Source organism: Pelodiscus sinensis, chromosome 31 (assembly GCF_052426305.1).
Source record: "Pelodiscus sinensis isolate ZL-2025 chromosome 31, ASM5242630v1, whole genome shotgun sequence".
Lineage (NCBI taxonomy): Eukaryota > Metazoa > Chordata > Testudines > Trionychidae > Pelodiscus > Pelodiscus sinensis.
Genome location: NC_143082.1, coordinates 7,084,469 through 7,107,880, shown reverse-complemented (window position 1 = coordinate 7,107,880; position 23,412 = coordinate 7,084,469). Strand labels below are relative to the sequence as shown.

The 23,412-nt window shown below is 59.5% G+C and overlaps 1 protein-coding gene across 1 annotated transcript; it reads right to left on the bottom strand.

The window, feature by feature from the left end:
* Nucleotides 1–1,421: 1,421 nt before the first annotated feature.
* Nucleotides 1,422–18,211, bottom strand: PCP2 (Purkinje cell protein 2). The gene is made up of 3 exons (XM_025183040.3): nucleotides 18,088–18,211; nucleotides 17,402–17,565; nucleotides 1,422–1,821 (listed from the first exon to the last, which is right to left on the bottom strand). Exons 1-3 carry the CDS (start codon nucleotides 18,146–18,148, stop codon nucleotides 1,651–1,653), a joined length of 396 nt encoding a protein of 131 aa, XP_025038825.3. The 5' UTR covers nucleotides 18,149–18,211; the 3' UTR covers nucleotides 1,422–1,650.
* Between the last annotated feature and the right edge of the window lie 5,201 nt (nucleotides 18,212–23,412).

Genomic DNA, 23,412 nt, shown 5'->3' with positions numbered 1-23,412 from the left:
ATCACTTGGCATTTCTGCACGTTCATAAGAACTTTACCTCTGAATTGGACATTGCAAGTCTCCTGGATGACTTCATTTCAAGAACCAAACAATGACGAAAAGTGTTTGCTGCCTCCTGGGCTACGTCTACACTGGCCCCTTTTCCGAAAGGGGCATGCTAATTTTAAACTTCAGAATAGGGAAATCCGCGGGGGATTTAAATATCCCCCGCGGGATTTAAATAAAGATGTCCGCTGCTTTTTTCTGGCTTGTAGATAAGCCGGAAAAAAGCGTCTAGATTGGCGCGATCCTCCGGAATAAAGCCTACTTTGAAGTAGGAATAAGAGATCCTCCGGAATAGAGCTTTATTCCGGAGGATCGCGCCAGTCTAGACGCTTTTTTCCGGCTTATCTACAAGCCAGAAAAAAGCAGCAGACATCTTTATTTAAATCCCTCGCGGATTTCCCTATTCTGAAGTTTAAAATTAGCATGCCCCTTTCGGAAAAGGGGCCAGTGTAGACGTAGCCCTGAAGAACATTGCAAAAGAAGGGGCTATATTTGTTTTAATTTTAGAAATCATTTGCTTTTGAGGGTTATTGATCAAAGAGTGCTTGGTTGTTTCCATATTCGAAAGAGTATTAATAACGTTGATATTCTTAGTTAAATAATTTTTTCTTACAATAGTGATATTGTGCAATAAAGGGAAACTGTTAAACACTTACGGTTTCCAGTCCATTTTTACATTATTTAATAAAATATATCTCAGCTTACAGAGCGGGTGAGTGGGCGGAGGGGCGGGGGTGGGGGGGACTAGACCCATTCTGGGCACCACCAAAAATTATACAAACCTGCCGCCCGTGGCGCCAGGTGGTGTAAGAAATGGAGCAGGTTGCAGAGCATGGCCTGGGCAAACTCCAGGTCCCAGCATGCAATGCTCCACCTGCTCTCACAGAGCCAACCTGCATTGCTGGGGGTGGGGCTGGAGTTTGGGGGGGGGGGGCAGCACTTTTGTACTCATAGAATCATAGAGCTGAGGCAGTTGTGCTTCTCCCTTGCTTCAGTTCCAAGTGTGTCTTAAAAATCCTGCACAAGAGGCTTGGGTGGCAGGTGGAGCTCCATGTCTGGAAGGCTAGCCCCAGCTCTGCCCTTTCTGTCCCCCTCCATGCTGGAGACCCGGGACCAGAGCCCCAAGACCCCCTCTGCCGTAAGTGACTCCTGCCAGGGTGGTTTGGTTCTCATTTGTTCTCTGTTCAGGCTGCGCTGACATCACCTTTGCAAGCTTTGGTGTCCTGGGGATCCCCAGTCCCACCCAGACCAAGCACTCAGGAAGCTCCCCTAGACCTAGTACAGCCATCCCCTCCCCCGCGATGCCCCACAGTGAGTGCCCGGCACACACCTGCTCTTACAAAAGCTCCTTTTATTGCATGTTGGGAGGTGGGGGTCACGGAGCATAAACAGCAAAGAGGTTCTTGGTGCACTGGCAAGTGTAGGGAGCAGGGGACACTGGGGAGAGTGGGGGTGCTAGGTCTAGGGTGGCTCAAATGTGGGATCTGAGGGTTTGGGCCGTCCCAGATGCTGGGTCTGGGATAGGTTGGGCGGTCCCAGACACTGGGGCTGAGGGAGGTTGGGGGTCCCGGACACTGGATCTGAGGGAGTTGTGGGTCCAGGGAGCTAGGTCTGGCTAGCGCTGGATGGGGGGCTCTTGGGCTTGGCACTGGTGCTGTCCAACTGGCGCCCATGGATACGGTTGATCAGGGAGAAGTAGTCATCTGTGGGGACAATGGGTGCATCTGGAGACACCATGACAGGAGGGGCTTCCGGACAGGTCGGCTCCTCGCCCTCCTGCAGGGGCAAACAGAAATGTCAGTGGTGCCCCCAATGCCTGTCCAGTCACCCCCACACACGTCATCCCCACTGAGCAGGCCCAGTCCCACTTCCCAATCCCTGCCCAGCAGGTCTACCATGCACACCGTCCCCTCCCCATAGGCCTACACCCACCCTCACACACCGTCCCCTCCCCATAGGCCTACACCCACCCTCACACACCGTCCCCTCCCCATAGGCCTACACCCACCCTCACACACCGTCCCCTCCCCATAGGCCTACACCCACCCTCACACACCGTCCCCTCCCCATAGGCCTACACCCACCCCTGCACATCGTCCCCTCCCCATAGGCCTACACCCACCCCTGCACATCGTCCCCTCCCCATAGGCCTACACCCCCACACATACCATCCCCTTCCCATAGGCCTACACGCACCCCCACACCCTGTCCCCTCCCCATAGGCCTACACCCACCTCTACACACCATTGCTTCTCCCCATAGGCCTACACCCACCCCACACACCGTTCCCTCCCCATAGGCCTACACCCCCACACACATCCCTTCTACATAGGCTTACACCCCCCCCCCATACACCATCCCTTCCTCATAGGCCTTCTTCTCCCCTCCCCCACAACCATTCCCTCCAGCAGGCCTACACCACCCCGCAGTGTCCTCACCTAGCAGACCTAAGTTCTCCCTCCACGCGTCATCCCCTCTTTGTAGGCCTACACTGCACACACACCATCCCCTGTGCAGCAGGCCTACGCCCACCCCCTCACACCATCCCCACTCAGCTTGATTGCGCCACCTGATCCCTGCCCTGGAGGCCTATCCCATGACATGGGGGGGCCTGCAGCCGGGGCAGATGCCAGCTCTTATCCATGCTGCGGGCATGTGCTAGGAACTGACTAGATCATAGATGGAGACCAGATCAGGTCACTGGCATGTTGCTTTGCTTGATGGCGATTCGTAAGACTAGGGGTTAGACTCTGAGGTGCTTGGCAGTTGCAGCTGCATCCCAGGCTATAAGATATGTACTGCCCCCCTCCCATCCCGCATGATGGACATTGGCTTACGGATATGAATATGCATGACTTAGGGTTTATGCAAAACCATTCATGTAACCCATCGATCTGAATGTTACAATGTGCTGAACGGGCGTCTCCCAGTCCGCCATGGCTCAGTCCTGTGTGTGACGTTAGCGTTATGAAGTGCGGCTCTGCTCACAGCTCTGCATGTGCTAACGAGGGCCGTTACTGATGCTCTGAACCTCAATGACTCGGTACTCAGACCAAGGACCTGGGGTTTGTCCTATAAGCCTGAACCGTGGTTGGTCCTAGAAAGACACGTGAGCATGTGGGATGGGCCTCTGCCCTGCACGGCCCTACCAGGGTTAGAACCAGTGGCGAGAGCTGGGTGGGAGGCAGCCGCAGGTGGGGCTGCAGATAATTCGGGCCCAGCTGGGTTTGCATAACTAGAGGCTCCTGGTGAGGTAGGAAAGAGATGCTCTGGCTGCAGCTGTGGAGCAGGAGGGACCTGACTGCAAGTAGGCCAGAGAGGGCACCTGAGACTGAGCAGGGCTGGGAAGCTCAGGCCAGCCCCTCCTCCTGGGCTACAGGGCCTGCCACAGGGCCCGAGGGCACTAGGGCTGCAGGGAGGCAGAGGTAGCCCCCTGCCAATGAAGAGTGGCCATGGCAGACTGCAGTTGGCCCCTGAGGCAGGGGCTAGGTGACGAGGAGCGGTCATTGAGGCACGGTGGGTGGGGTTCCCTGGGACGGGAGGACCCCAGAGTGCAGGGCCACAGCCACAGAGCCGGACCCTGAGAGGACTGGGAGGGACATGGGTCCTGAGATGAGGTGGGGGAGAACAAACAGGTAACAGCAGTGGAGAAACCAGCAGGAGGAGGGCGCTCTGGGGCTGAAACGAGCTGATTCCCCAGCAGCATGTCTGTGCCACCTTGGTGCCAAGGGCTGCTCCACCACAACAACGGCAGGGCAGGAGCCACTGGGGGGCGCTGTTACACAGCCTGACACGTGTTGCTTGAGCAGCCTGCAGACTTGGCAGACACCTGGTTGTTGTTGGCATGTGTGTGAATGAGGCACCTTCTTTGCAGGGAGCTGTTGCAAATAGTTGGAGAACATGTACCCAGCCTGGCTCTCCCCAACTAGCCTCCATGCTTGGGCCAAGCTCCTCCCTGGGCACTGGGGACTGGCTGAGATCCTGGATTAGCCTACATGCTGTTTGGGACCACCCCTGCTCCAGGGCTGGGTCAAGAGTGTGGGTAAGCGGGAGTGTAACGAGATGTGTAGCTAAGCACTTACACTAAGAAGTGTTTCCCAAATGGAGTCCCATGCAACCCCGGGGTTCCGCAAAGTGAAAAGAAGAGTTCCGCGAGAAAATTCCATTGCAATAACATTTTATGATTGAAAAGAAATAATATTTAAGCATTTATGAATTTTATTGAAAACAATTTTCATTTGTGTTTGCCCCGGTAAGTGTCCCTATGGAATGCCAGCTTAGCCAGAGAGTGGGGATGATGATGTCACTACTCAGCGCTGCGCGCAGTCAGTGGTGCGATTACATACCGCTGTAAATCCCCACACGCACTCTCCGTGGTCTGTATAAATCCCCACACGCACTCTCCGTGGTCTGTATAAATCCCTGCACTCACTCTCCCTGGTCTGTATAAATCCCCACAGTCACTCTCCGTGGTCTGTATAAATCCCTGCACTCACTCTCCCTGGTCTGTATAAATCCCCACAGTCACTCTCCGTGGTCTGTATAAATCCCCACACTCACTCTCCGTGGTCTGTATAAATCCCCACAGTCACTCTCCGTGGTCTGTATAAATCCCTGCACTCACTCTCCCTGGTCTGTATAAATCCCCACACTCACTCTCCGTGGTCTGTATAAATCCCCACACTCACTCTCCCTGGTCTGTATAAATCCCCACACTCACTCTCCGTGGTCTGTATAAATCCCCGCACTCACTCTCCCTGGTCTGTATAAATCCCCGCACTCACTCTCCGTGGTCTGTATAAATCCCCACACTCACTCTCCGTGGTCTGTATAAATCCCCACAGTCACTCTCTGTGGTCTGTATAAATCCCCACACTCACTCTCCGTGGTCTGTATAAATCCCCACACTCACTCTCCGTGGTCTGTATAAATCCCCGCACTCACTCTCCGTGGTCTGTATAAATCCCCGCACTCACTCTCCGTGGTCTGTATAAATCCCCGCACTCACTCTCCGTGGTCTGTATAAATCCCCGCACTCACTCTCCGTGGTCTGTATAAATCCCCGCACTCACTCTCCGTGGTCTGTATAAATCCCCACACTCACTCTCCGTGGTCTGTATAAATCCCCGCACTCACTCTCCGTGGTCTGTATAAATCCCCGCACTCACTCTCCGTGGTCTGTATAAATCCCCACAGTCACTCTCCGTGGTCTGTATAAATCCCCGCACTCACTCTCCCTGGTCTGTATAAATCCCCGCACTCACTCTCCGTGGTCTGTATAAATCCCCGTACTCACCCTCCGTGGTCTGTATAAATCACTGCACTCACTCTCCGTGGTCTGTATAAATCCCCGCACTCACTCTCCGTGGTCTGTATAAATCCCCACACTCACTCTCCGTGGTCTGTATAAATCCCCACACTCACTCTCTGTGGTCTGTATAAATCCCCACACTCACTCTCCGTGGTCTGTATAAATCCCCACACTCACTCTCCGTGGTCTGTATAAATCCCCACACTCACTCTCCGTGGTCTGTATAAATCCCCGCACTCACTCTCCGTGGTCTGTATAAATCCCCACACTCACTCTCCGTGGTCTGTATAAATCCCCATACTCACTCTCCGTGGTCTGTATAAATCCCTGCACTCATGCTCAGTGGTCTACTTTTTCAGCTCCCTATATAAGACTGTTGTTAGGGGTTCCGCATTTGCCCAAGCAGGTTCCCCCAAGTGCAGTCCAGTCTAGTCGGCCTGCGGCCTTTGGCATAGACTGTCTGGCAGTCTCAGGGCACTACGCTCCACTTGCCCTGGGGCAGGAGTAGAAACCTGACAGCAAATGGCAGGCGCAGGAGCAGGGGCATGAGAGCTGTAAGCTGGCCTGGAGGGGCAGGTCCATCTGGCAGGCTGGGCCAGGCCTTGGTCTCTCACCGCCAGATCCCCCAGCACGACGTTTTCTGTCCTGCCTCTGGCTTTGGCCCGGATTTGAAAGAAAGCTCTAAGGCTTTGCCCTCAGTGGGCCTGACCCTGCAAGTGCCCAGCCCATAGGCTCAGTTCTGTGTAGCCTGATTCTGGGACGAGCACCTGACGGCCTCCTGATCCCTGGGCGATCAACACCAGTCCTATTAACCATGGGAAAGGGTCAGGCAATGCCCCAAGGGGCAGGCAGCTGGGGTGGGAGAGGCAGAGAACCGAGGAGTTGCCCCCACCTGCACCCTGCAAACCCCCTAGCATGGGTCTTTGGGGGCAGGGGGCCCAGGGGCCCTGCTTTCCCTCTCACCGAGCCAGACCCTGCCTGGATCCCATGGTGCCTAGTGCAGGAGGGCATTACAGCCCTCGGCAGCTGCCTCGTGTCCTCTGCACACACGGCAGCCCTGCCCACATCCTCATGTGCTGACTGGCACTGCTGGCATTGCCAGAGCACCCCACAATGCTTCCACCCCTGGGCCAACCTCTCTGTTTGACACCCCCATGGGGCACCTAGCTTTCACCCTGCCAGACAGGCCCCCCAGCTCACCCTCCGGCCAGACTCTACCTCCAATACCCATCTTCCCCACTGCCAGGTTCTCACGGACACCTAGCATGCCTCCTCCCTTCCCCTCTGCCCCGGCCTCTGCTGCCTCAGGCGTGTCACCCACTAGCTGGTGCCTCTCCTTACACACAGATGATTCGTCCCTGTACACAGTAGATCATTAAACAATTGGCATAACAGCTTCACAGAGTGCGACACAGCCTGGGCAGCGCTTCGGAGCAGGAGCGGATTCCAGAGCACAAGGCTGGCCCAGCGAAGGGGTCTGACCGTAGGAGGCACGGCCAGAGGTGGGAGGGGGAACAGGCCATTTCTGGCAGAGCAACCCAGCTGGCCTGGTCAGGCCAGGGGCAGAGGACCAGCACGGTGTGTGTGTGTGTGTGTGTGTGTGTGTGTGTGTGTGTGTGTGTGTGTGTGTGTGTGTGTGTGTGTGTTCCTTCTGCTCTTATTCGTCCAAGTGTGTGTGTGAGAGAGAAAGAGGGTTCCCTCTACTCTCATACTGTCATGTGTGTGTGCACATGTGTGTGAGATCCCTCTGCTCTGATATCTCACTGCACTTATACCCTCTTTGGCTACGTCTATACTGGCACCCTTTTCCGGAAATGCTTAAAACGGAACAGTTTTCCGTTATAAGTATTTCCGGAAAAAGCGCGTCTACATTGGCAGGATGCTTCTCCGGACAAGCACTTTTTCCGGAAAAGCATCCGTGGCCAATGTAGACGCACTTTTCCGGAAAAAAGCCCCGATCGTCATTTTCGCGATCGGGGCTTTTTTTGCGGAAAAGACTACTGTGCTGTCTACACTGGCCCTTTTCTGGAACAGTTTTTCTGGAAAAGGACTTTTGCCCAAACGGGAGCAGCATAGTTTTTCTGGAAAAACACTGACAATTTTACAGTAGATCGTCATTGCTTTTCTGGAAAAGCAAGCGGCCAGTGTAGACAGCTGGCAAGTTATTCCGGAAAAGCGGCTGCTTTTCCGGAATAAGTGGCCCAGTGTAGACACAGCCTAAGGCTGTGTCTACATTGGCACCCCTTTCCGGAAAAGGGATGCTAATGTAGCACATCGGAATAGCAAAATCCGCGGAGGATTTAAATATCCACTGCGGGATTTGCATTTACACGGCCGCCGCTTTTTTCCGGCTTGGAGATAAGCCGGAGAAAAGCGCCAGTCTAGACGTGATTCTCCAGAAAATAAGCCCTTTTCCGGAGGATCTCTTATTCCTACTTCAAAGTAGGAATAAGAGATCCTCCGGAAAAGGGCTTATTTTCCGGAGAATCACGTCTAGACTGGCGCTTTTCTCCGGCTTATCCCCAAGCCGGAAAAAAGCGGCGGCCATGTTAATGCAAATGCCACGGGGGATATTTAAATCCCCTGCGGATTTTGCTATTCCGATGTGTCTAATCTGCATCTCTTTTCCGGAAAAGGGGTGCAGTGTAGACACAGCCTGTGTGTGTGTGTGCAGGGCCGGACTAAGGAGGAGGGGGGCTAGCTTACAGCTGCAATCATGCACTGCACTCCCGGGGCCAGGGGCCATGCAGCGCCCTTTAGAGCTGCCATCAGGTGCCATGTGCCTGGGGCCGGGGGCCGTGCAGTGCCCCTTAGAGCTGCCATCAGGCGCCATGTGCCTGGGGCTAGGGGCCATGCGGTGTCCCTTAGAACTGCCATCAGGTGCCGCGTGCCCGACTGCAGCTGTAAGGTGCGCAGCGCGCCGGGGAGCGGGGCTGCGCATGTGCTGTGCGCCCGGGGGCGGAGCCGCACATGCATGGCTCCAGCTGACCCTGTGTGTGTGTGAGAGAGAGAGACAGCAAGAGGTGTCCCTGGGCTTAGAGCCCTGAGTGTAAGTGCGAGCCTCCTGCGCAAAAACTGTGTGCGAGATCTTCCTGTGATTCTATCCTATGTGTCTGATCCCCTGCTACAGCAGCACTGTGTGTGTGGGAACCACCTGCATGTGAGTCACCCTCTGCCCCTTCGTCCCCCATTTGTGTGTGTGCGTGAGATGCCCCTGCACCTTACTGCCTGTGTGTGTGCTCCCCATGTTCAATTCCTGGGCCCTTGTATCATGCTGTGTTCGTGTGGGTTCCCCTGCCTTTAGATCCCCTGGGCGTGATCTCACAACACATATGTCCCTGTGTATAAGTGTGATCTTCCTGCACTAGTACCCATCTGTGATTCCTCTGTGCTTGTATCTCCAAGTGCATCCAGGGGACTTTGTGTGGTCCCCAGTGTGTTTCTGCATGTGTGATCTCTCTACACTAATACCCCTGGGCTACGTCTAGACTACATCCCTTTTTCGTAAAAGGGATGTAAATTAGACGTATCACAATTACTAATGAAGCGGGGATTTAAATCTCCCCCGCTTCATTAGCATAAAAATGGCTGCCGCTTTTTTTCCCGCACAGAGCTTTGTCGGAAAAAAGCGCCAGTCTAGACGCTGATCTTGCGGAAAATAAAGCCTTTTCTGAAAGATCCCTTATCCCTCTATGAAATAAGGGATAAGGGATCTTTCAGCTTATACCCCCCCTCTCTCTGTGGTCCTCATATGTTAATACTGCTCGTGCATGTGTGTGCGCATTTACGTGGGTTGGACTCCTGACACTAATGCCTGTATGTGTGTGTGATCTGCACTGCACCTCACCTGTGTGTGTGTAATTCCCATGTGCTACCTTCAGGGCATCCCCTCCCACACTCCAAACCCCTCGGCCCAAGACCAGAGCCTGCACCCCAACCCCTACCCCAGCCTGGTGAAAGTGAATGCGATTCGGGGAGGGAGGGGGATGGAGTGAGCAGGGCGAGGCCTCGAAGAAGGCGCGGAGCAGGGGCGGGGCCTCAGAGAAGGGGCGAAGGAAGCCAGGCCAGGGTATTTGGATTGGGGGTAGATCTTACATTGCACTACAATTGAAAGAGTGATCTTGTGGTTAAAAAGGTTGGAGACCACTGGTGTACCGATGCGCTCACTCCCACAGAGGGGGTGTGCACGTGCACGTGTGGTGGTTACATGTCCCTCTGTGTGTGTGCGATCTCCCAGGAGTGTGTTTTCTACCTGTGCTTACACCCTGGGGGGTGGGGGTGAGAGGGAGCCATGTCCCTGTACTCGTTCCCCATAAACGTACGTGTGTGACCCTACTGGGATTTACTTCCGTGTGTGTGTGCGATCTCCTGGTGCTGATGCTGCCCCGTGTCCGTGTGTGTGTGTGTGTGTGAGAGAGAGAGCCCATGCCAATGGGCAGAGTGCACAGGAGTAGGCAGGGTACAGGGATACCCCGGATCTGCCAACGCTTGTCTCTGTGTGTCGCACTGGTCACTACGTGCCTGGTGAGAAGCAGCTTGGGGCAGGCCGTGAGGACCTCTGACCATCTCCCGGCAATTGGGCAGAGAGGGAAGCCAGGCCCTGAGAGGAGGACCCCAGGGCGGCCCTGCCAGGCAGCAAGGAGAGACATCGTCTCTCACTGGGCGTCACTGCCGACTGGCTATTGTCCAGTGCACAATGGCGTCCACGGACAGGTGGAGCAAAATGCCAGGCAGGGGCTGCAGGACAGAACAAACCCAGCCGGGGGCTCCTGCTGAGGGGTCAGACACTGAACTCTTGGAACTAGATCAGAGCCCAGAGGAACCCCCAGGTGGACAAGCTGGGCTCCAGCTCACGAGAAACTGGGGCGAAGAGCCCCTGGAGCAGCCTGGGGCTGCCTCATCAGTCACCTGCTGGCACTAGATGGCTCTTACTTGAACCCTTTGTTCCAACAGCTTCCCCAGCGTCCTGCAGTCCCCGCTCCCTGTGACCCCGCTGTGGTTTGCCCTGGTGCAGGGCTCTGCGCCCAGCCTGAGCCCAGCTGGTCCCTGGGGAGCACGATGCCTGCTGCTACCGGGACAGGAGGAGTGAGGCCTGGGAGGGCCGTGCACGGGGCGCCAGAGGCTGGTGGAACCGAGCAAACCCAGCCAGGCTCCCTCATGGTGTGGGAGTCCCTCGGACCCCTGGTTCCCCCGGGGGGCACGTCACAGTGCTGAGCCTGACCCCCGTGCCCTTACTGCTGGGGTGTGAGACCCCACGCGTGTGTAGGATCCCCCTGTGCTAACACCACGTGTGTGCGTGTGCATGCGCCCTCCGATGTGATCTCCCGGGACGTGTGTTTTGGTTTGCTCCCCCTGCGCTAATAACATCCATGCGCGTTATCTCCCTGCAGTGATTCCCCTCTGGGGGCAAGACCTGTGTGTGTACCTCACGTGTGTGCCCATGTGGGAGAGCCGACTGCACTGATACCTCACGTGTGTGCACTGATATCTCCTCTGTGTGTGTACCTCACGTGTGTGCCCATGTGGGAGAGCCCTCTGCACTGATACCTCACGTGTGTGCACTGATATCTTCTCTGTGTGTGTACCTCACGTGTGCGCATGCGGGAGAGCCCTCTGCACTGATACCTCACGTGTGCACTGATATCTCCTCTGTGTGTGTTCCTCATGTGCATGTGTATGCACACTGTGTGTGTACCTCACATGTGTGTGTGTGCATTGATACCTCCGGTGTGCCTTGTGTGCAAGAGCCCACTGCATTGATACCTCCTGTGTGTGCGCCCTGAGCATGTTCCTCACGTGTGTGTGTGCGCGCACTGACGCCTCCTGAGTGTGTGCGAGTCCACTGCACCGATTCCCGTGTGTGTGCCCTGGGCATGTGCTCCCGGGTGTGCACGTGGATAGGATTCCAGCCCATGCCTCTGGTGCTAGGCCAGGATCCCCTGCCCATGGCTCACTGGGCGCGTCCAGCACTGTCTGCTCCCTCCTGCACTCGGGCCCTGTTTCCCGCCAGCGCCACAACCCCCAGGCATGGCCTTGCTGAGTCCTGTTCCTCCCCCTCCCCCAGGCTTCCTGGCCCTGCTGCAGCACACAGTGGTCCTCGGGCGCCCCGAAACGGACACAGACCAGCGGGAAACCAACCAGGCCTTTATTGGGGCGCTGGGGCTGTACAGAGGGCAGGGCAGGTGCTGCAGGGCATGGGTGCTTGTGCGGCCGTCAGGCACGTCGGCTCCTCCCCCCACCACGGGGCGCTCACTTCTGCAAAGAGGAAGAGACGGCGTTGGGAGGCGGGGCGAGGACGGGCCCTGTCGAGCCCCCGGGAGCTGCCCAAGCTCTCCAGGACACGCGCGTGTGGAGCTTCTTCCCAGAGACAGGCACTGGATCAGCATTGAGTGCCCTCCCCCGCTGAGCATATCCCCCTCTGATACATCCCCCCAGGTCGCATCTGTTCACAGACAGGGCATCTGCCCCCGCTAGGATCTGTGAGCTCTAAGGCCAGAAGGGCCAGTGTGACCCTGGCACTGCACTGTGTGTCTGGAACTGCACTGTGTGCCTTCCTGCGTGACCCTGGCACTGCACTGTGTGCCTGGCACTGCACTGCGTGCCTTCCTGTGTGACCCTGGCACTGCACTGTGTGCCTTCCTGCGTGACCCTGGCACTGCACTGTGTGCCTTCCTGCGTGACCCTGCCACTGCACTGCATGCCTGGCACTGCACTGTGTGCCTTCCTGCGTGACCCTGCCACTGCACTGCATGCCTGACACTGCACTGTGTGCCTTCCTGCGTGACCCTGCCACTGCACTGCATGCCTGGCACTGCACTGTGTGCCTTCCTGCGTGACCCTGCCACTGCACTGCATGCCTGGCACTGCACTGTGTGCCTTCCTGTGTGACCCTGCCACTGCACTGTGTGCCTTCCTGCGTGACCCTGCCACTGCACTGCATGCCTGGCACTGCACTGTGTGCCTTCCTGTGTGACCCTGCCACTGCACTGTGTGCCTGGCACTGCACTGTGTGCCTTCCTGCGTGACCCTGCCACTGCACTGCATGCCTGGCACTGCACTGTGTGCCTTCCTGCGTGACCCTTCCACTGCACTGCATGCCTGGCACTGCACTGTGTGCCTTCCTGTGTGACCCTGCCACTGCACTGCATGCCTGGCACTGCACTGTGTGCCTTCCTGTGTGACCCTGCCACTGCACTGCATGCCTGACACTGCAGTGTGTGCCTTCCTGCGTGACCCTGCCACTGCACTGCATGCCTGGCACTGCACTGTGTGCCTTCCTGCGTGACCCTGCCACTGCACTGCATGCCTGGCACTGCACTGTGTGCCTTCCTGTGTGACCCTGCCACTGCACTGTGTGCCTTCCTGCGTGACCCTGCCACTGCACTGCATGCCTGGCACTGCACTGTGTGCCTTCCTGCGTGACCCTGCCACTGCACTGCATGCCTGGCACTGCACTGTGTGCCTTCCTGCGTAACCCTGCCACTGCACTGCCTGCCTTCCTGTGTGACCCTGCCACTGCACTGCCTGCCTTCCTGTGTGACCCTGCCACTGCACTGCATGCCTGGCACTGCACTGTGTGCCTTCCTGCGTGACCCTGGCACTGCACTGCATGCCTGGCACTGCACTGTGTGTGCCTTCCTGCATGACCCTGCCACTGCACTGCATGCCTGGCACTGCACTGTGTGCCTTCCTGTGTGACCCTGGCACTGCACTGTGTGCCTGGCACTGCACTGTGTGCCTTCCTGTGTGACCCTGGCACTGGACTGCCTGCCTTCCTGTGTGACCCTGACACTGCACTGTGTGCCTTCCTGTGTGACCCTGCCACTGCACTGCATGCCTGGGACTGCACTATGTGCCTTCCTGTGTGACCCTGGGACTGCACTGCCTGCCTGGGACTGCACTGCGCGCCTTCCTGCGTAACCCTGCCACTGCACTGCCTGCCTTCCTGTGTGACCCTGCCACTGCACTGTGTGCCTTCCTGTGTGACCCTGGGACTGCACTGTGTGCCTTCCTGTGTGACCCTGCCACTGCACTGCATGCCTGGCACTGCACTGTGTGCCTTCCTGTGTGACCCTGCCACTGCACTGTGTGCCTTCCTGCGTGACCCTGCCACTGCACTGCCTGCCTTCCTGTGTGACCCTGCCACTGCACTGCCTGCCTTCCTGTGTGACCCTGCCACTGCACTGTGTGCCTTCCTGTGTGACCCTGCCACTGCACTGTGTGCCTTCCTGTGTGACCCTGGGACTGCACTGTGTGCCTTCCTGTGTGACCCTGCCACTGCACTGCATGCCTGGCACTGCACTGTGTGCCTTCCTGTGTGACCCTGCCACTGCACTGCATGCCTGGTACTGCACTGTGTGCCTTCCTGTGTGACCCTGCCACTGCACTGCCTGCCTTCCTGTGTAACCCTGCCACTGCGCTGCCTGCCTGGGACTGCACTGTGTGCCTTCCTGTGTGACCCTGCCACTGCACTGCCTGTCTTGCTGCGTGACCCTGGCACTGCACTGCCTGCCTGGGACTGCACTGTGTGCCTTCCTGTGTGACCCTGCCACTGCACTGCATGCCTGGGACTGCACTGCGCGCCTTCCTGCATGCAAAACATTTGGTCTTGATTGAAAAATGGCCCATGCACTGCTAGGGAATCCTGGGAGATTGTTCCAGTGGTTCCTCCCCTCCCTGGGACAGACGGATGCCGTATTTCTGAATGTGTCCCATCCGCGGGGTGGTGTTAGACATTTCTCTGCAGAGTGACGAGCCCGGGGTTAAACAGGGTTCCCCAGGCAGGTACTTAGGGTGTGTTGGCCCTAAGCTGACTGCTGTGCGGTGGCTGGTGGCCGCACTGCTCTCCCTGAGAGTGCATCCTCACCCAGAGCGCTACCACCAGCTGAAGAGGGGCAGCGTGGGGGGATGAGAACCGGGAGCTCCATGCAGCTCCCGCCCCCTCCTTGCCGGGAGGCAGCCTGGCTCTGGCAGCCCAGTTTTCTTGCCAGTTTCACAGCAGCAGGAGCTGTGAGAGTGCCAAGGCAGCCGTCAGCCCCGCAGTAACACCACGGGGACACAGCCCCTGCGTGGCTGTAACTACCCTGACATAAGCCTCCCGTGGAGGTGGAGGTCGGTTTCTGGCCGTGGCGGGGCAAGGCCGTAGTGTGGACACTGATAGAGTTAGTGTCCCCGCGTTCACCTAACCGTGCAGTGCCGCTCAGCCCTGCAGACAGGCGTCAAGTGACCCGTCCACCGTCCCCTTGTGACGCTCAGTGCTGGAGCTCTGGGAGTCTGTCACTAGGAGGCAGGTTTCTAACCCAGCCATTGTCCTCGGGGCTCTTGGCCTCTTCACCTGTGGGCCCCAGCACTGGACCCAGGATTCCAGCCACGGTGGCACCAGTGGTAAAATAACCTCTCCGCTCCTGCATGAGCGTCCCCTGTTGGCCCAGCCCAGGCTCCCATTAGCTCTATGGGCCACACTGGGGGTTCATGTTCATTCACCCTCCCCAAATCTTTCCCAGGGTCCCAGCTTCCCAGGGCAGAGTCCCCACGTCTGTCAATAAAGCCTCAGTTCCTCCATGTGTGATGTGTGCAGCTGCCCCTGCGGGGAGGTCTCCCGCTGGCACTCCCGGCTGCCCAGGGTCCAGCGCACGCGGGTCAAGCAGTTTGGGGGCAGCCCCAGTCCCTCGCCCCCCGGCATTGGGTTTGGAGCGCGTCTGCCCTGGGGAGGTTCTCTTACTAGGGACACCGCAGCTGCTGGGCCAGACCCCACTGGCTGGACTGCTAGTCTAGAGCTCCCCTCAGGCTCTGCAGATGGAGCCCCAGGCCAGCTGCAGTGTGGACACCTGCTTTCCTTGTCTTGCTCGACTGCTCCTCTTACAGCCCCTCCTTCCCGTACCCCACGCTCTCCCCCAGCCCAGGGGTGCTCTTGTGAGTGCAGCTCCCACCCCCTCCGCCAGAGAGCATGGCTACTGCCCTCTACTTCTTCAGTGTGCGGTGGCCACCAGTGACCCCAGTTCCTGGTGACCTCATGGTCTAAGCCCATCCCTGGGCACTGCACCAGCTTGTGCATCCTGGAGAAGCCTCATGTGGATACATGGCAGAGATGGGCTCAGTCAGTACTCCCTCACCAGCGCAGCCAGCACCCCCCAGTGCAGCCAGCACCCCCCCAGCGCAGCCAGAACCCCCCCAGCGCAGCCAGCAAGCCCCCCCCACCCCCGATGAAACTCCAGCCAGGCACGAGAGAGAACCAGAGAGAGAGAGAGAGAGAGAGAGTGTTAGTTGTGTTAATTCACATCCTGACACGGACAAGGGGTGCGGGGGGGGGGGGGGGGTGTCAGCTATTAGTCACAAGCCGGACACAGGGCCATGACCTGGGCAGAGAACAGGGATGGAGAGTGACTCTCTCAGGACATGGGGCAAAGGGCTGGTACAGAAGCTACAAGACAGCCAGGGGAGGGGGCGGGTTTGCCAGCTGGCCAAGGGGCAGATCCCTGACGGGGGGTTCCCATGTTTGGCCTGCCAGACTCACTGCAGCCTGGGCCCCTCGTGCTGAGCCAGGCCAGGGGTTAAGGAAGGGACGGGGGAGGCGCTGAGAGGCAGGTTCTGTCCCCTGTCCCTCCAGGAACTTCACAGCCAGCTGCTGCCCTGAGGCATCTCACTGCAGCCAGTCACCACCAGCTGGCGCCAGACACTGAGGGTATGTCTACACTACCCTCCTAGTTCGAACTAGCGGGGTAATGTATGCATACCGCACTTGCAAATGAAGCCCGGGATTTGAATTTCCCGGGCTTCATTAGCATAAGCGGGGAGCCGCCATTTTTAAATCCCCGCTGCTTCGAACCCCGTGTAGCGCGGCTACACGGGGCTCGAACTAGGTAGTTCGGACTAGGGTCCTATTCCGAACTACCGGTACTCCTCGTGATCCTGTTTCAGCCAGATCCTGTTGCTCTCCGTGACTCAGTTTCCCCATCTGCAAAGTGGAGCTAGCGCCCCAGGCAGCCGGCCAGTGGGCAAGCTGGCTAACAGACAGCACAGACGGCCTTGGGCGGGGGCTTCTCCAGCAGAGGGGCTGCAAAGCTCCGGCTCATTGTGGGCACACAGCAGCCCTGGGGCACCAAATGGGCCTGAGTGAACATGGAGACCTGGGGAGGGGCACTATGGGCCAGTATCTGCCCATCTTGCAGGGGTTGCCTGTCACTCGGGAGGGGGCCTGGGGTGTGGCCGCTCCAGGGGGATTCAGCCAATTGCGCTGCTGGTGAAGGAGCCCCCGACACACACACCTGCGGCTGTGCCAGGAGCCCTTTGTGTGCGCCACATCAGCCAATCAGCTTTGAGGGTTAGTCATTGGTGGGCTGCTAATGGCTGCTGCGGTACCTGGGCTGGTTTCTAATTGGGTGAGTGGGGGGAGGGAGGCGGAGAGACACAGGCAGCCCACGTGGGGGGCGCTGAGGGGGGAGTGAGTTGGAATGGGGGGGGCATCTGCCAGCTACTTTCCCCTGATGGTGCCCATGGGCCCTATGCCACTGCCTCCCCTCTGCCGGGCTTTGGATCCGGCCCCACTGCCAGGGCGCTGGGTCCTTTCTGTCACTGCATTGCCGAATGGGGCGGAGGGGAGCCCTTGTGCTGGGGGTGCACAGATGGGGGTAGGAGGAGTGACGGGCTCTCAGTGACGGGCTCTCCCAGCCTGGGTGGGCTCCCGGCACTGGTGAGCAGCAGAGCCTGGTTCTCTAGGTGGCCTGGCCCAGGGGCTAGCCCCACAGGCGATGGGGGCCTTAGTCGTGAGTAGTGAAGCCTCAGTTCAGTTCTGCAGGGCCTCCCCCTGCTCCACGAGGCTGCCCCACCCTCGCCATGTGCCCCCCCCTTCTCACTCCAACACCCGCCACTGCCCTCTCCTGGACGCCCCTGGGACTGCGCTCGTCAGATGTCGCCCCCAGGGAGTTCCTCACACGGCCACACCCAACGGCAATGCCCTGAGCCCCTCCGCCCCGCTCATGGCTACGCTGGCCGGGCGCACGCTCCGGCACCTGGCCACAGAGCACAGCGAGAGCCGCAGGGCCTCACCTTGGCTGGCCCGGAGGCTGGCTTGCTGGCGGCGTGGCGGTCGGTGTTCTGGAAGCCAGGGAGGTAGCTGAAGCTGACGCGCTGGTCGTCCATCCGCCGGCTCTGCGTCTGCGCCAGCATGTCCAGGAAATTGTCCATCTCTGGCGGGGGGCTCGGGCTGTCTTCTGCAGGCGCCACAAACGCAGGCATGAGCCAAAGGCCGGGCCACTCCCACAGGAGGCCTTGACCCTTCCCTGGAGGGCCATGGCCCCCTCCCTTCCTGCATCCCACCTCCCCCCACAACAGCACTGACCATGCCCCTCCAGTCCCACCCACAGAGGGACTGTAAACCTCCCAGAATGCACCTGGCCCTTCCGCCACGGTGCTCACAGGGCTGGCAGCTTCTAGCCTGCCTGCAAGCCCAGCCCCAGCCTGGCAGAACCACAAACACTCTTCGTGGGATAAAGCTTCCGAGCTCCAATCCAGCCTCAGGACTGGACTTCTCACTTTCTGGCAGCAGGGAGTTCCACAGGCTGCCTCCGCTGCTACCCACCGCCTAGTGATGAGCCATCCTTGCTGAGGCCACTTTCCCACCCCCTGCCCTGGGGCAGGGCTAAGGCAGCCAGGTCAGCTGGTGGGTGAGTGGGTAGGCGTGGGAATGGGACCCGTGGCGCTAAACCCAAGAGCTGCCCGCCCCCAGGACTCACGCTTCTCCGGGTCAGCGCTGCTTTTGTGCACAATCTGGACGTTGCAGCGCTGCTCGTCCATGCGCCCGCCCTGCACGTGGGTCAGCAGGTTGAAGAAGCCTTCCTGCTCCGGGGACACCGACTGCAAGGGAAGGGGTGTGTGTGAGATGGAGTGTGGGGGAGATACACCCCTGAACCTTCCTGCTGTGGGCCCTGCCCCTCCCCTGGTAATGTCTCTTCTGCAGCACTCCCTGGAGCCAGGCCCTACCTTCCGCTCCAGTGCGGCCTGCCCCTCTGCACTAGGGGCACTCACAGGCCCACACGGGACTCCAGCAGGGACCAGCCCAAGGCCTGATGGGGGGCTTGACCCCTCCTAGCAGCAACTCGCCCCACCCCTCCCACAAGGCTTCAGATCCTCAGGGCCTCTGATCTCCCTCCCCTGGCCCAAACCTCAGCCGCCAGTGCAATCCCCGACACAGCCCAGCTGGGAGCCCCCCAGCCTGCCCCGAGTTGTGGGGTCACAGCCTCGTGGGCCTCATCTCAAAGCCTGGACAGCGGCTGCAGGTCCCCCATCCCACCCCAGAGCTCGGCCTCTTCCCAGCACCCTGCCCCTGCCTCCCAGGGCAAAGCAAGCAGGCTCTGTGCCCTTTCCCTGGCACAGGGTGAAGGCCTCAGCTGGGCACAGACCCCTCCCCGTCAGCACTCAGTGGTGTGTGTGGGTGGCTAATCCAGCCAGTGCCCTGCCCTATAGCACTGCCGACCCCCGGCTGCTGAGGAGGACCAGGCCTCACTGAACTGTGGCTTGGGCCCAGCAGGTCTCACGGGGCCAGGTCACAGGCCACGCCCACGTCCCTACCTGCTGGGCTCATGGCCTGGGATGTCTAGGTGTCTGGCTGGACCGCGGGTGACCCTGACTAGCTACCAAGACTTCACAGTGATGCCCAGCCCCTGCCAGGGTCCTTAGCATCCCAAAGGCCAGTGCTTGGCTACAGGCTGGTGAGCGTCTGTACTCGGACGTGGCCAGATGTGGCTCCCGCTCTCTTCCTACCACCCCCATCCCCTGCGCAGTGCTAGACGGGGGAGTGGGGGGGAGGGGAGCAGCTCCCAGTGTAACTGCAGGGTGTGCGGAGGGTAGCCCAGGAGAGCAGGGGCCAGGCGGTTTCCTGGCAGCATATGTGGAGCCATAATTGCTGGGCGGGCAAAGGGCCCTGGTGGGATGGCTCATGCCAACGGCAGCTCCTCCAGCCGCCTGCACGGGGCCCTGGGGCCAGCAGTGGCTGTGAGGGGAGAGCAGCTTAAAGCAAAAGGATCTCAGAGAACCCCCTTTGGCGGAAGGGCTCCGGCAGGCAACGGGTTACATCCCTGCTCGGCTCTACCCTGGCAGCAGGGAGGGGTCCCAGCACATCGCTTTGCTCCGCCCTCTGCATGGCGCATCCGTGGCACCTAATCCTGGGGGCCAGGGGCCTTAGTCACGCCTAGATATGTGGCAACTGCTGGAAGAGATCAGGGAAGTAACCGGGCGAGCCAGGCAGTGACTTGCAGCTGGAACCTGCCTGCTCTAACCACTAGCTAGCAGTGCCTTCCTCTGTGATGGCTGGAACCTCGGGGCAGATTCTCTGACATGGGGCGGAGGGGGTGGGAGGGTTGGTCCTGGACCCGTTGCAAGCCTGGACTGAGCTGGGGTGCTGGCCAGTCTGCTAACGAATGTACTGACGAGTGGACGGAGGGAATGCATGCAGTCTGTAGCATTAACCTACATGCTTGTGCTCATCAGTTCATCGGTTAATGGACAACACTATTACATCCCTAGTGTAGACGCTCCAGAGCTGGACATGTGAGTTGGCTGCTGTGCATTTCCCAACGCCGGGATTCGCTTTGGCACATGGCCTGGAGCCGGAGCCATCTCCGGGTTCCTTTCAGGAGCGGTAAGTGGGCGTCACCGTCGGACTGGGATTTTAGTATCCAGCTGTGCTCGCCCACCGCTAGAGATGGCCAGCCCTGGGCTCACAGAAACAGACGAGCTGAGATGCAAAACAAGGCACCATTTGGTAACAGTGCGAGTGAGAGACGGCCACGGTGTGTTCTGGTGGGCAGGCAGGTCCCAGGGCCGGTGCTGTGCCCAGAGGCAGACTACGCAGTGGTTTCTCCTGGCCTTGGAATTGGTGACAATTGGGCGCCACAAGGGCTTCCAAAGAACCGCTGGTGGGTTCAGGTTTCTTTCCTGCTGGGCTTTGAGCTCTTAAAGGCTCTTTTTCAAGACACTGCCTTTATCATTTGTGAGTGAAAGCTCAGACTCTGATACGCTCACTGCTCCAGAGATGCACTGAACATCCCAAGACTCGCGACAAAGCCCGGAGAACAGTGACAGCCGGTGGGTCAAGCAGCATTTGCGGAGGTTTCTCTTTCTTCAGTCTCCCCGTCTAGCTGGGCCTTCAGCATCCCACAGGCCAGAGCCTGGCTCAGGGATTGCTGCACCGAGCCCAGAGCTTCTGCTGGAGAGCAGTGGAGGTTTGCAAATGGCCCAGTCTCGAGGTGAAGGAGAATCCCTGGGCCAGCTGCTCCCCTGGCTCTTTCCCGGCACCATGGCCTGCTGGTTTGCTTCAGCCTCTAGCTTCAAATCATGTTCCACCTTTTCCTGCCAGATTGCAGGGCCCGGGGCTGCCCTCATGCTCCTCTCCCTCGAGGGGCCTGGAGCCTGGGGGCTGGTCGCCTCTGAGCCTTCTCTTGGAGAAACTGAATGGCCTGGTTCCATAACCATCCGCACCAGGGCCGGCTCCCAGGCACTCCCCAGGCTGAGCCCTTGCCCGTTCGCCCCCCTCCTTTGGCCGTGCGGCCTGAGGCCGGGTCTACACTGCAGACCCACGTCAGGTAACGATGCTGCTCCAGGTTGTAAATCCCCTCTCCTCCCTCCGGGCAACGTGGCAAGACCGGCCGAAGCCCATGTACCCAATGCTACGTCTGAGGGAGCGTCTGTGCATGTCTGCCCTCGGGGTGGGAGGCGGGTTCCCTGTGCTGCCGGAGAGCTCACCTGTCCTTAAAGCCCAATGCCAGCGCAGCCCAACGCCAGCGCAGCCCAACGCCAGCACGGCTGCCTTGCCCCCCGGGGCCAGTGATGGTCACACCAGTGCCGTATCCTCCCCCCTCCGCTACTGAGATCCCCCCGCTTATCCGCAGCAGGATGGCATTAGCCCTCTCACCACGGCTCCTAGGCAGCTGGCTCCCTCCATGACCCTTCCATCCTGTCTGCTTCCCCAGCCTTGAATTGTGACCTACATTCCCTCTCCGAGATGCATGACCTTGCACCGGCTGTATTAAAAGACACATCGGTCACAAGCCCAGCTTACGGAGCAGCACCGGAGCACTGGGAGACCAACCTGGCCTCCGCCGTGTCTCCACCCCGCAGCCTGCTCAGCTGCAAAGTCACTGGCCTGGGTCTCACATTTCCTCCCAGCTCCAGCCAGAGAGACTGAGGAGCAAGGGCTGAGCCCAGAGCCCCGCCAGGCGACACTGTGCCCCATTCGCAATCACTGGCTGGGACTGAGCAGGGAGGTTTTAATCCATTTGAGAAGGGCTGCGCTGTGTTAGGATATTACAAGTGCAAATAATCCAGCGCAGGCCTGCATGGGAGAGATGGCCGGGCAGCCCAGGACGGGTTTAACAAAGGAGGCCAATAGCATTGCCCGCCTTTACAGATGGGGAAACTGAGGAATGGAACAGCACTGTGACTGGCCCAGGATGTCAGTAGCCCGGCTGGGATTAGAATCCGGAGTCCCAGGCAACTGCTCTGTTCCCTGGGCCAGACTGCTCCATGGCAGCTGGACGGTGGCCGGCCCTGGCACAGCGGAGTTTGCACCACCTGGGAAATCTCCACCCTAGGGATCTAGTTGTTTGCATATTTCTCAGAACACAGAAAGGCCCAGGGGCCAGACTTAGGCCGCCAAAGCCTATTGATTTCAAAGAGGCGCCTAAATCCCTTGGCACATCGGGCCCAGGGGCCTCCCACTCCAGCAAGCCAAAGGCAGCACTGCCTTGCGCCAAGCCAGGCCCGCGGCGAGCATGTCCTGGTGCCCTCCGCACCTGGGCTGTGCCCCGTGCCTGCTTCTGCCATCACCGCGCAGGCCCACCTTAATGCAAAGCCCCTGGGACGTCTCCAGTGCCCTGAGGGGGTGGGCGCATGAGCCAGCGAGTCCCACCTCCCTGCTCTCAGTGGGAGTGGCTGGCCTGGCGGGTGGCCTGGCAGCAGCAGGCGTCTGACCCCCGGCGCCCAGCAATGAGGATGCGCATGGTGGGATGTTCCTGTCCTGGCTCTCGGCCTCAGACCGGGAAGGGCCAAGGAATGCGCGGCGAGCAGGGGGCAGGGAGGGTCAGCTCTGCTCCAAGCCCTGGTGGATTGTGGCTGGGAGAGGGGTTCACGGTGGACCAGCCTCTTCCATCTCCACAGAGCGTGGGGTGGGAGGTGGCCCAGCCAGACGGACAGGGGCAAAGAGCACAGGCTCTCCGGCAGCCCAATGTCCAAGGCCACTCAGGCTGGGCACCATGAGTTCAAGGCCCAGCCAATCTGTGGGCAGAGGGGGAGTGACGGCTGGGGAGCAGCGAATGGCGGAACAGCCAGTGGGATCTGGGGGGAGGGCCGGGGGGGAGCGGCGAATAGTGGAGCAGCCAGTGGGATCTGGGGGGAGGGAGGTGGCCAGGGGGAGCGGCGAATGGCGGAGCAGCCAGTGGGATCTGTTGGGGGGGGGAGGGAGGTGGCTGGGGGGAGCGGCGAATGGCGGAACAGCCAGTGGGATCTGTGGGGAGGGCTGGGGGGGAGCGGCGAATGGCGGAGCAGCCAGTGGGATCTGTTGGGGGGGAGGTGGCTGGGGGGGAGCGGCGAATGGCGGAGCAGCCACGGCAGGAGGGCTGGGTGATGGTGCCACCGGGAGGCTCAGCCCACAGGCCTGGGAGCCAGCGTGCACCGGCCAGGGGGCTGAGGGCTCACAGCACCACTCCAGACCGGGGGATCGGGCCCCACTGACCCCAGTGGAGCCAGGCTGATGTACACGGGCGGGGCCTGGCCCAAGCTATTCATCCCGCAGGGAGCAGGGGGACGGGCCATTTCTCTGCGCTTCGAAGTGGCCCATGGAATCCCAGGGCTGGGAGAGCCCTCAGGAGGTCCACATGGCCAGGACCCCCCAGCTCAGTCAGAGGGCCCCTGAATTCAGACCCCCTGTGGGACGTGCCAGCACAGCCCCGCTCATTCCCGCAGGTACCAGCCCGGCCCCTCGGTCTCCCGGCTGGACTGATTTGCAGGATACTTGGTGGCCCTGCCGGGGGCTCAGGGCAGGAGCTCACAGGTGCTGAGGGCCC

Excerpts from the sequence above, each read along its gene's own strand:
- PCP2 (XM_025183040.3), bottom strand. The coding sequence starts at position 18,148 with ATGGACGAGCAGCGCTGCAACGTCCAGATTGTGCACAAAAGCAGCGCT. Across the intron at positions 17,566-18,087 it reads CAGCGCTGACCCGGAGAAGC|AAGACAGCCCGAGCCCCCCG; the intron begins GTGAGTCCTGGG and ends TGGCGCCTGCAG. Across the intron at positions 1,822-17,401 it reads CAGCCTCCGGGCCAGCCAAG|GAGGGCGAGGAGCCGACCTG; the intron begins GTGAGGCCCTGC and ends TTGCCCCTGCAG.